This window comes from Pyrgilauda ruficollis, unplaced genomic scaffold, assembly GCF_017590135.1.
Source record: "Pyrgilauda ruficollis isolate IOZ18807 unplaced genomic scaffold, ASM1759013v1 scaffold33, whole genome shotgun sequence".
Classification (NCBI taxonomy): domain Eukaryota; kingdom Metazoa; phylum Chordata; class Aves; order Passeriformes; family Passeridae; genus Pyrgilauda; species Pyrgilauda ruficollis.
Window position 1 is genome coordinate 3,538,279 of NW_024524711.1, and position 15,203 is coordinate 3,553,481.

The following is a 15,203-nucleotide window of genomic DNA, read 5'->3' on the forward strand; positions in this document are numbered from 1 at the left end:
TAATGCACTTAAAGGCTGAATCCTGTATTGCTTTACGGGAAATCTCTGGCAACTTTCATTTTCTGCTTTAATTCTTTTCTATAGTCATCTTAGACAGACCCTTTTCCCCCACCTGGCAAGGGATCATAATAGTTGTACAGGAAATTCACAGCAGTGCTTTTATCCATAAGAAAGGAGGATGGGGGGAACTGTGTGTCCGTATTTTACTAGTGATAACTCCTGAGAAGGTCAATACCTTGCCTACCTTATAAAGGCTAATTACTTAAGCCCTAAAGCAAACTGTTGGATGCATCAGTACTTTGAAAATAAATAGACCTTTTTGTGCCTGAATAAATGCCAAGGTGGGCGTTGTCAAGCTCTAAATAAATATGCACCTAACATTATGATGGATTTTGTTTTAGACTATTCTTGTGCAGTCATGGTACCCAATCACAGTGGCTACAAACTCTAGAGAGCAGAAAAAGATTTTGGCCAAATATTTGCTGGAGACTTCTGGCAGCTTGGAAGGACTGGAATATAAACTGCATGACTTTGGCTACAGAGGAGTTTCTTCACAAGAGGTACAACTGCTTGTCTAGCAATTTGAAAAGTCTGATTGTTCCTAACCATGAAGAGTTGTAGATGTGGCTGCTAACCTCTGTGGCCCTGTTCTGCTCTGAAATTGTGAATGCACAGAACACTGTGTTTGGACTAAGTGTGGAGGGGGAGGTCTGGCAAGGGGGTGGGTACAGTGTCTGAGCTGTGAGCACTAGACTGGGAGAAGTTTTCTCTGTCTTCCCTGTGTAAGTGAATGAAGGGAACATTGGTGAAGTGGGAATTGAGTCAGTCTTCCTGTTACAAACTAGTGCTAGGTGGTGACTGGAGGCTTCTGTATTTGGCATGGAAACTGACATTCACATCTTCTTCAGACTGCAGGAATAGGAGCTTCAGCTCACTTGGTGAACTTCAAAGGAACAGACACTGTAGCAGGAATTGCTTTAATTAAAAAGTACTATGGTACAAAAGATCCTGTTCCAGGATATTCTGTTCCAGCTGCTGAACACAGGTAAGATACTGGTCTAAACCTTTCTAAGAATAGCTTAACAAAATGTAGTTCTTTTCTTACCCCTCTTTGTATCCAGAAATAGACCATACAGTATTAGTCATGGCTGATCCAGCTGTTGAAGCTGCAGTTCTGCAGCCTCAACTGCAGATGCCTCTGTATGTTCTAGGAGCACATAAGTAGCATGGTTGTTCTTAGCTATATATGTATTTTAAATGTTTTTAACTGTAACCTTCTTATCAGTGTCTTTTTGGAATAAGCTTGAAGGTGTATAGTCTGTAGATATTGAGCATTCACATTATGAACTTCAAATTTTGTTTTAAATATAAGATCATAAATTGACAAACTCTGAGTTGCTGTTCTGGACTCTCGCAGTTCATGTTCTCCCTCCAGAAGAGGAAGTTGCTCTCAAGCTTCCCATCAGTATAACTTGTAATGGGAAATCCTTGCTATATCACTAAGAATGGTGAATGAATTTTTAAGTGTAAGGAAACTGATCTCAAACATTTGAGAGACAGAGCTCTTACTTTTTTCCAATCCATGTCCTGTACAATGTTGGGAATGAATGCAAATCCTTGAATTTCTGTTGCATGTCTACACACTGAAATGAGAATATAAAACAAGGTTGGTTGTGTGTTTCATAGTGAGCACAAAACTCAGTTAAATATTTACTATTGATTTTAAATAGTTGTTATTCACTTAGGATTGCAAGAAAGGCTTACATGAATAGCCCTTGTAGGGTAGTGATCATCTTTAAAGCAGCACTGCTTCATAGAACTTATGTGCCGTTGCTGTAGTGCTGCTCTAGAGCTCCTGCCTGACCAAGAGACATGGCAGTTTTTGTCTGAAATTTCTGATGATCAAAACTACTATAAAATTCTTTGTAATGAAAGCAAAAAGAAACACATGGAGTCAAGATAAAGTGTCTTTTGCCCAGCATATTAAAGTGATGGTATTAGAGCAGAGAGCTTAAACTGCCCTACCTAAATGCATTTGCAGCACCAAATGCAGACTGCAGTCACCCTTTCCAAGTTAGTACACAAAAAGGTCTCATACAAGAGACCCAAATTTTTACAGAATTGTTTTACTGTTCCACAACCTCCAATACAAGGTGGTGTTCTGGGCATGGTGCTTGCCCCTGGTGTGTCAGCAGGGCTCTTCTGAGACTGCCCCAACCTCTGTGAAATAAAGTTTGTTTCTCTCCCTGCTACCATGATCTGGGACTTGTCCACACAGCAGATAATGCTGGAATTTTAAGGTGAAAATTCAATGCCCACTGACTCCTATGTTGTGCATGAGAGCATTTTTAGGTCTTTGCACACAAGTTACTAAAGTCACTTATGTCAACTGGTCTGAGCAGCTACTGCAGATCAGCTGCATTCAGTAACTTACTGCTGTTCTCAGCAGCTCTGCTTTATGTGCTCACCTGTGGCCTTGTGCCAAGGGTAATGTTCTGAGGTTACTCTAGAGGACTGTTTGTATAAGTGAGAATATTTGTTTTATATCACTGTTAAAAAAGAAAATAAATTCTGTTTTCTTTAGATTTTTCTAACACATGGTGAGGTGCTTCATTCTCAACTTTTGTAGCATGAAGTTGTCAGAGCAGATGTTCTGTTCTTGCATCTGTAGTTCCCTAACTGTCTGAATTAAATCTGTTTATTTAGTATGTGGTGTATTTCTAATCCATGCAACACAAAGCTGATAAGCACATAGTTTCTGCTGTTGTGTAATCATACTGCTTATCATTGTCTCGAACTGTTGCTGGTAGGAAATAGAGAATGACATGTAAATGCAATTCTAATACGAATTTTTCAATTGCCTTTGCAGTACCATAACAGCCTGGGGGAAAGATCATGAAAAAGATGCTTTTGAACACATAGTAACACAGTTTTCTTCAGTGCCTGTATCTGTGGTTAGTGACAGCTACGACATTTACAATGCCTGTGAGAAAATATGGGGTGATGACCTAAGGCATATAATTGAAGCCCGAAGTCCAGAGGCACCACTTATTATTAGACCAGATTCTGGGAATCCCCTTGACACTGTTCTAAAGGTAATCCTTTCTTGAAGCCATTTGTATACAAGATTGGGAGGGCAATTGTTTGGTTTTTTGTAATGACTGGCTAGCAAACATATAAGCTCTAATTTGGTATGCATTGTATATATTTGATGCTGGCTAATTTGGACCTATGAAAAATGTGAATGTTTATTTCACCTCAGTATATATATGGAAACTATTTTGCAGTCCAAATAGTTTCATTTTTTTCGTCAATCCCATTCTTAAATATGGTTCTTGAAGATTTTGCAAGTTGCCAGTTTTTTTGCTGATGTAGTGATGTTGGAATGCTTTTATGAAGAGAAACTTTTATCACTTAACAAATGCAATGGGACACCACTTCAGTGCTAGTAAATGCCAGGTCAATAACAATTCTTACTGTTAAGTTTAGGTATCTTGGCATCCCATGTTAATGTAATTCATGATTTTGTGTTATATAACAATTCTTACGATTAATTCTTACGATTGGCATCCCATGTTAATGTAATTCATGATTTTGTGCTATAAATACATGTGTAGCCCTCTTCTCTCTTTTATAAGATATGCATTTAAGTCAGTGGCACTGACTCCACATTGAAAAATGCTTCTTGCCTCATTGCTCTGTAGAAAGCATAATGATTGTTTCAGTTTCATAATAAAAGCTGTTGATACCTCTGAATTTGAGTAACTGTCAGCACTGCCCAAGAGAGAAGGTAGGGGCAATATTAGTTACATTGGTACTCTATCAAATTAGATTGATACAGATTTAACACTTTTTTTTTGTCCTTTGGGATAAGTGGCATATCACAAATAGGAACTCTGGTCTTTATCAGAGCTGATAAGCAGATCTCCTAGCTGAAGTGTTTCATTTTAAATATTTGTGGCTTACAAAATTGTAAAAAACTGAAAGCGTCTTCCGCCATCTCAAGGGAGGTCAAAAGAAGAGCAGGATCTTCAGCTGACACATTTAATAGCAAAAAGTCACATCGAGCAAAGGGAGAAAGGGTGGAAGCATGGTTCTCATTAGCTCTTGGGTGCAACTTCTTAAAGACCATATTGTCTGGGACTGCTTTAAGGGCTTCCACCACAATGGCTGGCATGCTTTTTTGTGTGTGTGGATAGATTTAGAGCATGTTTATGTGGGTATATTTATGGACTTATTTTAATTTTTTTGGAAAAAGCATGTCTCAAATGTGGAAATTGTTTCTTTATTGGAATAGCAGGTTTTTATTTTAATTCTGAACTTTCTTCTTTCCCTTTCCAATAGGTCTTGGAGATCTTGGGGAAGAGGTTTCCCATTACAGAGAATTCAAAAGGCTATAAGTTGTTGCCACCGTATCTCAGAGTTATTCAAGGGGATGGTGTGGATATCAACACATTGCAAGAGGTAGGAGATCTGTTTGTGTGTTAGGGTGACACTGATAAGGTTGATATTTAATCTGGACTCTGTTACAACTAGTCAGATGTTGCAGCAGCGACTGCTGACCCCACCCCTTCCCTTCATTCCAGACACTGGCAGTGATATCATAATGCATAAAAAAAATTCATTAATACTCCACAGGAAATTATTAAGATGCATAAAAAATCCTAAAAGGCATTTTCTAATCCCCCTGTTGTAAGCCTTCTCTTTCCAGTGTCTCTCCTTTTGTTTGCTTTCACCATACTTGTCAAGTCTCATTGAGATCAAAATCTGGCAGTGTTTGGTCATTTTGTTGATGTCTAAGGCACACTGCATGATCACTGTGCTGCAGCAGCAGTAGTAATTAACTGGTTTGGCTCATTAGTTGTGTACCATCTGAAGTGTGCTTGTCCTCACATATTGAAGGTGTAGTTTTGAAGGAGACTTTTTAAAACCTAGAGTAAGGAAAGCAAATTCCTTTATTGAGCAACTAATGGACTAAGGATTAGTTGAAAAGCCTGAAAATGTGTAAAAGATTAGGCTATAGTCTGAGTCAAAATTGCAATTTTACCAAGACATAAATTATTCAGTAAATTCTGCACACTTGAAATAAGTCATAAATTCACCACTATTGACTAGTGGTAAATTCTAGGTAATGCAATATGGCTATAAAGGTACAGACTGCAGTAACTACAGATGACAAAGGGCATGTGAGAGGAAGAGGATTTGACTTTGTCTGGTTTGTCCTGAGTCTTTCATCTTCAGCTGTATTCAAGTTCAGAACCAGAAGTAAGTTGAATTAAGGTTAATTTTACTTGAATTTATTGACACTTGTCTTAGCTTTCTAGAGCGACACATCTTTAGGTTCTTCTCAACAAAGCTGACTTTTGCTTCTTCTCAAAACTATGAGCAAGGGAGGTATCAGCTTTGGGTTTTAGTTAGTCTGAAGCCATCTGCATGTCTAACGTGGGCACATGATGTGAACCTCAATGACAGAACTCAGATTTGTCACTCAGATCCCTAGAGAGCAGTTAATACTGAGACTGTAATCTGATAGACCAACTGTAGTGCAGTCATGCTCTGCAGTTTTTTCCCCCTTCCAGCAGCCTTTAAAGTAAATTCTATTCTGTTTTTTTGTCCCATGTGGCTCTTTGAGAATGTACAACTATGCTAATATGCTTAACATAACACAGGCATGAGAGGTTAATAGCTGGAAACAGAGTCTAATCATTACATAGCAGGGGAAGACACTGTTAAAGAGAGCAAAACCCACACAGAAGAAAAACATTTCTGGTTGTTCTGAACAATGATCTAACAGAGCTCATGCCTGTGTTAGGCAAGTATGTTATGGCTGAGATTTTCATGAGTTGTGAGAGGACAGAAACTGGGCTATTCTTTCCTGTAAGGAACTCTGGTTGCTTTTTCTAAGTTATACTGGACAAAATTCAAGGATGTCATATAGCATTGATTCTAATTAAATATTAAAGCAAGTATTTAAAAATCTTTGCACTAGAGTGAAAAATGCTCTGCTCTCCAAGCTCTAAATAGAGCAGTAAAACAATTGCAGCAGCTAATGGGAGAGGATGGGAGGCAGAATAAGCAATCCCTTGTTCAGATGATCTGCCTGTTTATATATTTTCCTTATGGAGCTGCAATTGATTATGAGATATCTGCCTGTAAGCAGAAGATCCAGTTCCTCAAGGCGTACAGAGCAGGCAGATCACTGCTGCCCAGTGGCATCTTCTCATTTCTTCCTGACTCAAATCTTGCTGTGCCTCATGTCATTGAACCACTAGTCATTAAAACAGTTTAGACCACACATGTAGCAGCAAACTAACTTAGCCAAAAGGGGACTTTGGGCTAAACCACTTTTGTGGTTTAGTGAATTAAATTGTACCCCAGAAGGGAGCTAATACTCACCAGCACTATGCAGAAGAAAACAGACTTGTTTTGATCTGGGAGAAATGGGCAGGGAGGAAAGTGACATTTTTCATTTGACAGCAGCAAATTAGGTTGGAGCAAAATGACCATGATTTTGCAACCTAATTTTAGTTTTATTTAAATATCGTGAATCTCTTAATCCTTTTATGTCAGCAAACCCCAGGTTTTACCATGCTGACTTGTAGAAGATTGGATAATAGCATAACATTAAAAAAATCCCGAAAACAACAACCAAAACCCAAAATAAAACAACACACTAAAACTGGACCAACACAATAATTCATTGTTTTCCAAAAGGTGTTTACATGAATAAATACAAATGTATCACTGTGGCCATCTTTTTTGCCCCTCTTGTAGCCTGTGCAAGATTTTTATTCCAAGTAATCTGTATCAGCTTTCAATTCTAGGCATGAATTATTGTTACAGATCAGATGAAAGGTAATGGGTACAATAGGAAAGTCTAAAATGGGTAATGACCAATAGTCTGATTTAGCTATCCAAAGTAGCTGAAACAACAATATAGAAAACAACTCAGAGTATAAACTGGATTTTAAAATTCTTTGTTTTAATAGGGGATGCTGGTAGAACAGGTAAGGAAACTTTTTTGACTTTCTTTGCATTTTCACTTTTAAAAATCATTCCAATCTGCTAACTCCACAATATACTACACTTTCAAAGGATTTTCTTTGAACATTCAATTTCCAGATGTCTTTAAATTTTTATACAAAATAATCCTCTAATCTGGAGTCACAGTTCATGTATTAATCATGCTCATAATGGTCAGAGGAAGCTGGTGAAAACCTTGACACCTCAATTGTTCTCCCTGTATAGGTTTGAAAGTATAAAGCAAAAAATTCTTCTGGATTGTTTTCCTTTGGGGGCTGGCTTCAGTTGTTTCAGATCTCTCCCTTTTCTTCTTCCCTAGTAGCACTGCTGTTTGACATCGCTCCTCCATACCTAAGGCAGTAATAGTAATGTCTGGGCCTTGGCTGTGGGTCACTGGCACAGTCAGAGCTGTCTTTCAGCTCAGTCTGGATTTGCCTTCCCCTCCTCACCAGACAAAGATCAGTCTAAGTAAGGAAGTCCCTTGAGAGAGTGGAAAGCTAGAAGCCAGTTCTTCACCCAGAGTGAGTTGTGCCTGTACATGAGATGAACAAACCATCTGTAAAAGAGAGCAGGAACACGAGCTGAAAGGGGGTTCACCTTTCTTCTCACCCAGGCACAGGGTTAGGCAGCCGTGGCCCAGCTGTGCTGTGCTTGCACCAACATCTGTTAACCTGCAGGTAGCAATTAACACGAAGCCTCAGCATCGCGTGCCTTGGGGTAGGGTGTTGTTTATACCAGGCAGCTGTTACCTTGCAGGTGTGCTCAGGTGAGTTCAGAGTCATTCCTGGCCTTTGCATCTGCACAGTGAGGTGAGCAGAACACACTGGCTCAGGCTTGGCCAGCAGTTCACAGAGCTCCAGGCTTGCTCAGGGTCTGGACACAACCAGAGGCCACGTGGAGTTTACCTCTATTTACTCTTAAAAGACAGCACATATAAGCAGAGTCCATATCCAGACCCAGTTAAATCTCATTTCTTATGGCACTGCTGGGCATTGTTCTCAAGTAGAAGGTGTACAAAATACCATTTCTTACCCTTCCTTTGTCACCTTTAGTTATTTTTATGTACTTAAAGGAAAATTTAATTAATGTCAATTGTTTATCTTCCCTGAGTACCTCTTTTGATTGCTTCCAGGTGAGTCTAATCACCTGAAAATAAAGATTCCTTTTGCTCTTGGTCACTGAGAGGGTATGATGTCTACTGCTAAAATCGACAGGACTGTCCTGTATTTAAGAGGGCATTTGTTCAGGATACAAAGCTTTCAGAGGGTTCTCTTTGGTAGAAGTCATGGTGGTAGAGCTTGAGATTAATTTTGCTTGACTTGCCAAGTGAGGCTGACTAAGTTGGTACCATTGGAATGGAAACTCACTGGTAAGATTTCTCCTGGAGAAATCTGTGACAGGGAATCTGTGTAGTGGGAAGGTGTTGCCAGCATGCCCTGAGAAGGGCATGGACTCTGCTGTCCACGTGTCCTGTTGACTGGCTCTGTCAGGCATTCAGACTCAGAAGTATCTGTGAAGATAGTCTGCATGTGACTAAGTGCATAAACTAAATACTAGTGTGCTCTTTTGTTTACACTACCAGTTTGTTACAGTCTGAAATTGGAATTGTGTTTTCCATTTTTTTTCTCCCCTCTTATGAGCCATAGCTGTCCCTTAAAAAAGCAGCTTGACATCAGTAGCTCCTGAAACAGTCCTGTTCAGTGTTACTCTGGCATTTCTTCTTGATGCAGGACACTAAGATTGCCCAAAATATTACCAGATTTATGACTATGCTGATTTCTGAAATTCTGCATTTTTCCCCATAGATTGTTTTTTCCATTCTGCTTCTCGCCTTCCTGTTTTTCTAGATGGATGGTAGTTTGCTGTCTCACTCACTCTGGTTTTCTCACCTGCATTTGATAGTGAAATGTTAGAAGAGAGTTTGGACTCCTGTTCTGGGGCTATAACCATCATTTCAGACTGTCATAAGAGTAACAGGTCAGGGAAACAAATCCTGGCCCTTTATGAGCATGACTAAATGAGCACCCATTACTGCAGGCTAGAGGATGTCACATTTGTCAGGGTAGAATCCGGGTGGAGGGAAATGATACAGTAAATTTTGCCCCCACTGTTGGTAGCAGCACAGTTCACATTGATCTGTACCTCCTGGAGAAGGTGGCAAAGCAAACTCTGTGAGCAGTTTTGTGTATTTTCATTTCCCATCTTTGTCCTAGAGTAAGATCAGCAAGTTCAGTGAGATTTTCAAGAGAATTACTCTGTTCAAGTCATTGGTCAGAGAGGGTAATAACTTTCTGGAGTTGAGCAGGATGGCTGCATTTTTTCAGGATACAGGTTCTGCTTCCACATCTTTCCATAATTCTGAGAAATTGGAAGGCTCTGAAATACTCCCATACTGAAGTCTTTTATTTTCTTTAGAGCTCTGTTTCTCTGGGCATTGCCTCACTGTGCCACCCTTCCCAGTTTGGGAAGTATATGTGCTGGCCTGGTAATTGTGTTACAGGCTTTCCAGTTCCACGCTGGAGCTGTAAATAAAAATGCAAACAGTGTCCCAAGTATTGACCAAATTATTACGTGCATCTCCTGGAAACTGAATGTTAGTTGGCTTAATTGTCTGTAAAAGCATCTTGTTAAAGTAGTATAATATTTTTATGGGAAAATGGCATGGCCTAAAAGTATTCTCCATCATAATTTTCTTTTTCTTATTAGATTGTGGAGGGAATGAAGAAGAATAAATGGAGTATTGAGAATATTGCCTTTGGATCTGGTGGAGCTTTGTTGCAGAAACTAACCAGAGACCTCTTAAACTGTTCCTTCAAATGTAGTTACGTGGTGACCAACGGCCTTGGGGTATGTCTCTGTACAACTTCTACCACTCTGCTTTCTGGAGAGGCCTCCCCATTTGAAAACCTCTTTGACATTTCCTCTTACGTTACTGCCATCTGCGTTAGGTCCCACAAAGCCCTTTCCTCCTAAAAAAATCCTCTTCATTTTAGATAAATGTCTTCAAAGATCCTGTAGCCGATCCCAACAAAAGGTCAAAGAAAGGACGGCTGTCGTTGCATAGGACACCTGCTGGAGAGTATGTGACACTTGAGGAAGGCAAGGGAGATCTTGAAGAGTATGGACAGGTATGAATTTTCAAAATCTATTGCATCATTCTTCGTGCAAAAATAGACTGAGAAATAGCAGATTATAACTTAATTTCAGAAGTTATTTCTGATCTGTCATTTTGTTCAACTTCCATCTTATTACTTCAAAAATGACCTCAGTAACAGTAGAATGTTAGAATCACAGTAGAATGTTCAGACTTTACAATTACAGATCTTTGTCTTTTTTTTGCCTTCAGAAACACGAGAACATTACCACGTTTCCTCAAAACTAAAGTCTCAGTGTTGCAGAATATATATTGGCCAGGTAATTTTGTTTGGCCAATATTGCACAATTTGAGTAGTGACCCTAGCTGCAGGTGGAACAGCTGTAACTTCTTTAGCAAGAGTGTAACTTTAATTACAGCTGTAACTAAAATGTGTTTCTACTTCCCTACTGAGATTTTTTTAAAATAGTTTCTTTAGGAGTTCGTGCCCTGTGCACAGAGTAGTTCCACAGTTTTTAAAGATGTACATTTTAACCAGGAATTCAATTTCCCTGTGAATTCTTTACAATTGCAAAATGGAATGCTATTTCCATGAAATAAGCGCAAACTTTATGCCAGTCTCAGGCTTTCAATTTGATATGTCTTGTGTTTCAGCGTCCAGCAGTGAATCATTAAACTGCATGTTGAGTCTCTTCCCATATTAAGAGGACTGAAAATAAGTTGTCAAATTGCACTTCTGCTTTTAGAAGTTGAAGGTTTTCTGGTATACAGAAGCTGGTTTTGTGCTACTAGGCAGAGGGTACTTACTAGGCACACTGCTTTACATAACTGTAAGCCTAAAAGTTGGATCTCTGAGAAATTTCAAGATGAAAAAACCTGAGTTACACACACTGAAGATATTATGCTCTGGACACAAAGACCTTATATAAATTTGAAACTTTTTTCTGTGCACATATTCTATGCATATGTTCATTATGAACATTCATATGTATGTAGAGAGGGAAGGACCTAATGGTGAGAAATCTCTTCAGCACAAACTGCAAGACTTTGGCTCTGAAATTAGGCAATATGTTGTCCCTTCATTTTTGTCAGGTGAAATTATTCATTAAAATTTTTTGATCCCAGGAAATTAGAGAGGGTCATTGGTGTGGTTCCAGTTCTCATTTCCCTGTCAGTTCCAGGACTCCCTGGAAATGACAGGGAAATGTACCCTTCTTTGGGCCCATTTCTCTAAAGCCACAGGTCCTTGCAGTAGGTCACCAAATGCAGGGACTGCTCAGTGTTGCTGCTGTGCTGACTTTTGAAGAAAGATTTTTATTTTTTTTTTCCTAGAGGAAAAAAATACTTCATTTAAACCTCTATAATTGAATTGTATTTGACTGGTTGTGTGTCACCTTCCTTACAAACTGCTCTAGCAAGGTGTATTTAGTGTGTCTTTTGCTTTGGCCAGGTGTAGATACCACACTCAGGGGACTGGTCAGCACAAAGCTGCTGTCTGTGCACAGGATGACCCAAACCCTTCTTCTGTGTAACCATTAGTGAAAGGTGTCAGAAAAAGCTGTAAAGATCTAGTATCTTGGCAGTCTAAAGTTCCAGCCTTTTCAGTTTCCAGCAGTTTCAGTGTGCTTGCTTTGGAGTTTGTGTAAGCTGTGTTTGCCAGATCACTCTTGCTAAAACAGTGGTGTTTCTTGCAGGATCTGCTTCACACTGTATTTAAGAATGGAAAGGTAACGAAGTCATATTCATTTGATGAAGTAAGACAGAATGCCAGGCTGAAGAACAGTGAATTACAAACGGCATCTCACTAAGCTCCATTCCATGTCTGTGTATGTGTGTAACTAGTTCGTACTGCATAGCTACTGGTTTATTGTACAGATTTGTGTGTTTGTGTTTTATGACATTGTAGCCAAATTATTTGTTGGTTTATGGACATACTGCCCTATCTTTTGCCAGTCTTTAGAAGATGAAATCAGGAAATGGTACTTAACTTGTAAAACATATTTAATGCTGAAGTGTGCTTTTTAGGGCCCTTTGCCAGTAGTGATTCAATCTGGTATTGATCTTTTCACAAATGAGACAGAGCTGCGAAACTTTTTTATATATAACAGAATATCACAAAATGGATTTACATAAAATTATCATGATTGCTTTATGTTTATATTTAACTTGTATTTTTGTACAAACAAGATTGTGTAAAATATATTTAAAGTTTCAATAATTAAGTCTTTCCAACTTTTCATAATTTTTATGAGCACAGACTTTCAAGAAAATATTCAGTGGGGGGGAATCCATTGCCTTTTGTCCATTAATCAGCAAATAAAACATGGCCTTAAAAATTTGTTGTGACATTGTTCCATTTGACAACTAAATCAGGACTCGTATCTCCTTAAGAGCCCATAGAGTTGCTGACCTCACCATTTCTTGTAGTTGTCTGTATTAGTAAATCTGCATTAAACAAAATTACTGTTCTTTCTAGAAGGTCTAGGTATTACTGGCCTTGCTGGCACAGTAAGGTATGTAAGTGAAATGCCAAATTTGAAAGGATTCTCTACTGCAACTTAACTTGCCAAGTCTATCCCACTTGGTATATGCACCTCAATATTTTAAGAGTAAAGTTTTTAAGAGATCTCCTCTTCCACTATAGAATATATGTGTAAAATACGGAAGCGGTGTATTTTAAAGTAATTACACTTCTGGGTTTATTTTTCATATACTGTAAGTGACATGAATTTAAAGCAAAATACTGGACTGGGTAGTGCACTTTTTTACTTTTTTGTATTTTTTTCATTGATTTGCCTTTTGTCAGACTGGATGTTAAATTGTAAAAATGTTTAACTATTTTTGTTAACAACTTTAATAAAACTATGCTAGCCAAACTCCTACATGAATGGCAGACCTGTTTCCCCTTCTCAGCCCATCCTTTTGGGTTGAGGAGGGGCTTTTATTTTGCAGAGGGTAACTGTAAAACAATGTGTTTGAGAGATACTTTTGAACTGTCTGCACTTGATTGTATTTGCTCTCTGCATATGCTTGCTATAAGTATCTGCTGGAAAATGAAACTGTTGAGGATTTTATTTGAGAAGCTATGTAGTAACCTCTGAAATATTTGATAGTACTGTAGGATGGCTCTCACTAGAAAAGTACCTCCCTTACTTAAAGACAAAAAACAACAGCAGAAGCAAACAGTTCCTGTTCTGCTGGTGATCAGCCAATTGCTTAATATAGTGATGTTATTAATGCTTCTAATTAGTAGATGATGTTACTGGAAAATGTTAAAGCCTAAGATAATTTAAGCCTACAAAATTTTATAAAACATGCTTTTAAAGGAAGATTGAAAAGCCATACTTCATTGTTCTTACTCTCTCACCAAAAAGGGCCACATCAAGGCATCCATGATATTTCCAGGGTTTGTGGTTAAGATGTTTATGCCCAGTCTCAATAGTTCTTGTTAATAAAAACCTGTTTTTTCACTTGTAGTGTATGTAATTATACATTTAAGTGATGTATTGTTTCAAGAATAGTGTTTTAGTAAAACTCTAAATGCTGACCTTTGACACTGAGGAACTGCCTTCCCTTAGCTATTAATTATATTGTTTGGTTTTGGCCCGGAAAGATTTTCGATCTGGACTTAGGATCAGTAGCAGGTAAATAGTACAGAGCCTATTTCACTCCTCCACATGTGTACTAGGGAATTTTATGATGTATGGTTTAAAAAACAATAAAGTAAATGCTGCTTTCATTCTGTACCAATAAAAATTTTGATAACTATTGACTACCCATAACTGATATTTTTGTACTTGAGAACTGAGGATATACTGTGGAAGCACTGTTTTCATGTGTACCATGAAATACATTATCATTGTTCAGTATTGTCTAAAACTTTTCAGCTTATTAGTTGGAAACACAAAGCAAATTCTCTACTTGTGCATGTCACTTTCAGAAAGTTGTAACGTCACTCATTTTATTAAATGTTAATAACTTTAAAAGGGGGGGGGAAAGAAAAACACCTGGTGCTATTCTGACCTGAACACTTGTCTCTCTGTGTTTGGCAGTTTGACATTCTGGGCATCAAGGGGTTGACAGAAATTACTGCAGTGCTTGAACCGTACAATATCCTAATTCTTCCACATGAAAGCAAACAGCATGTTTGTTTGCTTTAAATTACTAGATTTGTAGTCATTGATATATTTTAATTATCCCCATTTCATAATATAATACAGTATTTGTATTTAAAAATAGGAATTGGGAATTTTGTGTTTAATACTCTGATTTGTAACCATATTTAGAGTAAGAAATGGATTTTGTAAGACTATTTTTTTTCTTCAGCTGCATGGTTATTAAAAAAAAAAAGATACTTTTTTGGTACTTTGAAAGATCTGAGGAGAGGACAGAAGAGTACTTAACTGTTTGATTTGCCAAAATCAAAACAAAGCTTAAACAGTTCTTTTCTTATAGGTTTTTACATTCCTTCTTGTTTAGTGAAGAATAAGTATTCCTCACTTAAATCCTCTGTTGAAGTAATTTTAATGTACTTGGCATCAAATACCAGTATGTAATACACATGGAAATAAAGTTTAGTTCTGGCAGTGAAAATCATAGCCATCTGACTGTGTCTGAAAGTTCTGATGTTGGGCATCAGATGTCATCCCGTGCTCTTTGTTGCCAAGCACAGGCCAGAGCAGGGCTGTGCTGGCATTGTGTTCCTTCAGGGAGAGCTGCTCAGCTGCCTCGCAGACAGCTGGGCTTAAATTTACAACCAGCTCAGCTCTAGAGAAGAGAAAGCAAACTGAGCTCTTTTTTTCTTGTTTGGGGTATGTGTGTGTTTGTGGTTTGGGGATTTGGTTTGAGTTTGGGGGGTTTTTTTCCTCCCTTTTTTTTGTGTGTGTGTGAGTGCATCTATGCTTCATCATTTTGTCTGTGCTGAAAAGTAAAGCACTTGGTTTTGAGTTTGATATAAGAAATTATCCTCTATATTTGACATAATCCTTTCTCAAATAAAGTTTCATTATTTCAACTTTAAAGTCACTAGAATGCTTGTCTAAAGGCGAATTAACCATCAGTGTTGCATCCTTCAGTTCACTGCAGC

The 15,203-nt window shown here is 38.2% G+C and overlaps 1 protein-coding gene across 2 annotated transcripts in view; it reads left to right on the forward strand.

Moving 5' to 3' along the window:
• NAMPT (nicotinamide phosphoribosyltransferase) overlaps positions 1 to 14,715 on the forward strand; it is a 31,073-nt gene extending 16,358 nt beyond the window's left edge. The window contains exons 5-12 of one of the 2 annotated variants that reach the window (XM_041474572.1): positions 402 to 560; positions 909 to 1,045; positions 2,870 to 3,095; positions 4,345 to 4,464; positions 6,990 to 7,007; positions 9,730 to 9,870; positions 10,017 to 10,151; positions 11,812 to 14,715. In XM_041474572.1, coding sequence (XP_041330506.1) covers positions 402 to 560; positions 909 to 1,045; positions 2,870 to 3,095; positions 4,345 to 4,464; positions 6,990 to 7,007; positions 9,730 to 9,870; positions 10,017 to 10,151; positions 11,812 to 11,925 — 1,050 coding nt within the window. In that variant the 3' untranslated portion in view covers positions 11,926 to 14,715. The remainder of the gene's footprint in view (positions 1 to 401; positions 561 to 908; positions 1,046 to 2,869; positions 3,096 to 4,344; positions 4,465 to 6,989; positions 7,008 to 9,729; positions 9,871 to 10,016; positions 10,152 to 11,811) is intronic. The other variant, XM_041474573.1, reaches the window with a different exon arrangement.
• Positions 14,716 to 15,203: the final 488 nt, after the last annotated feature.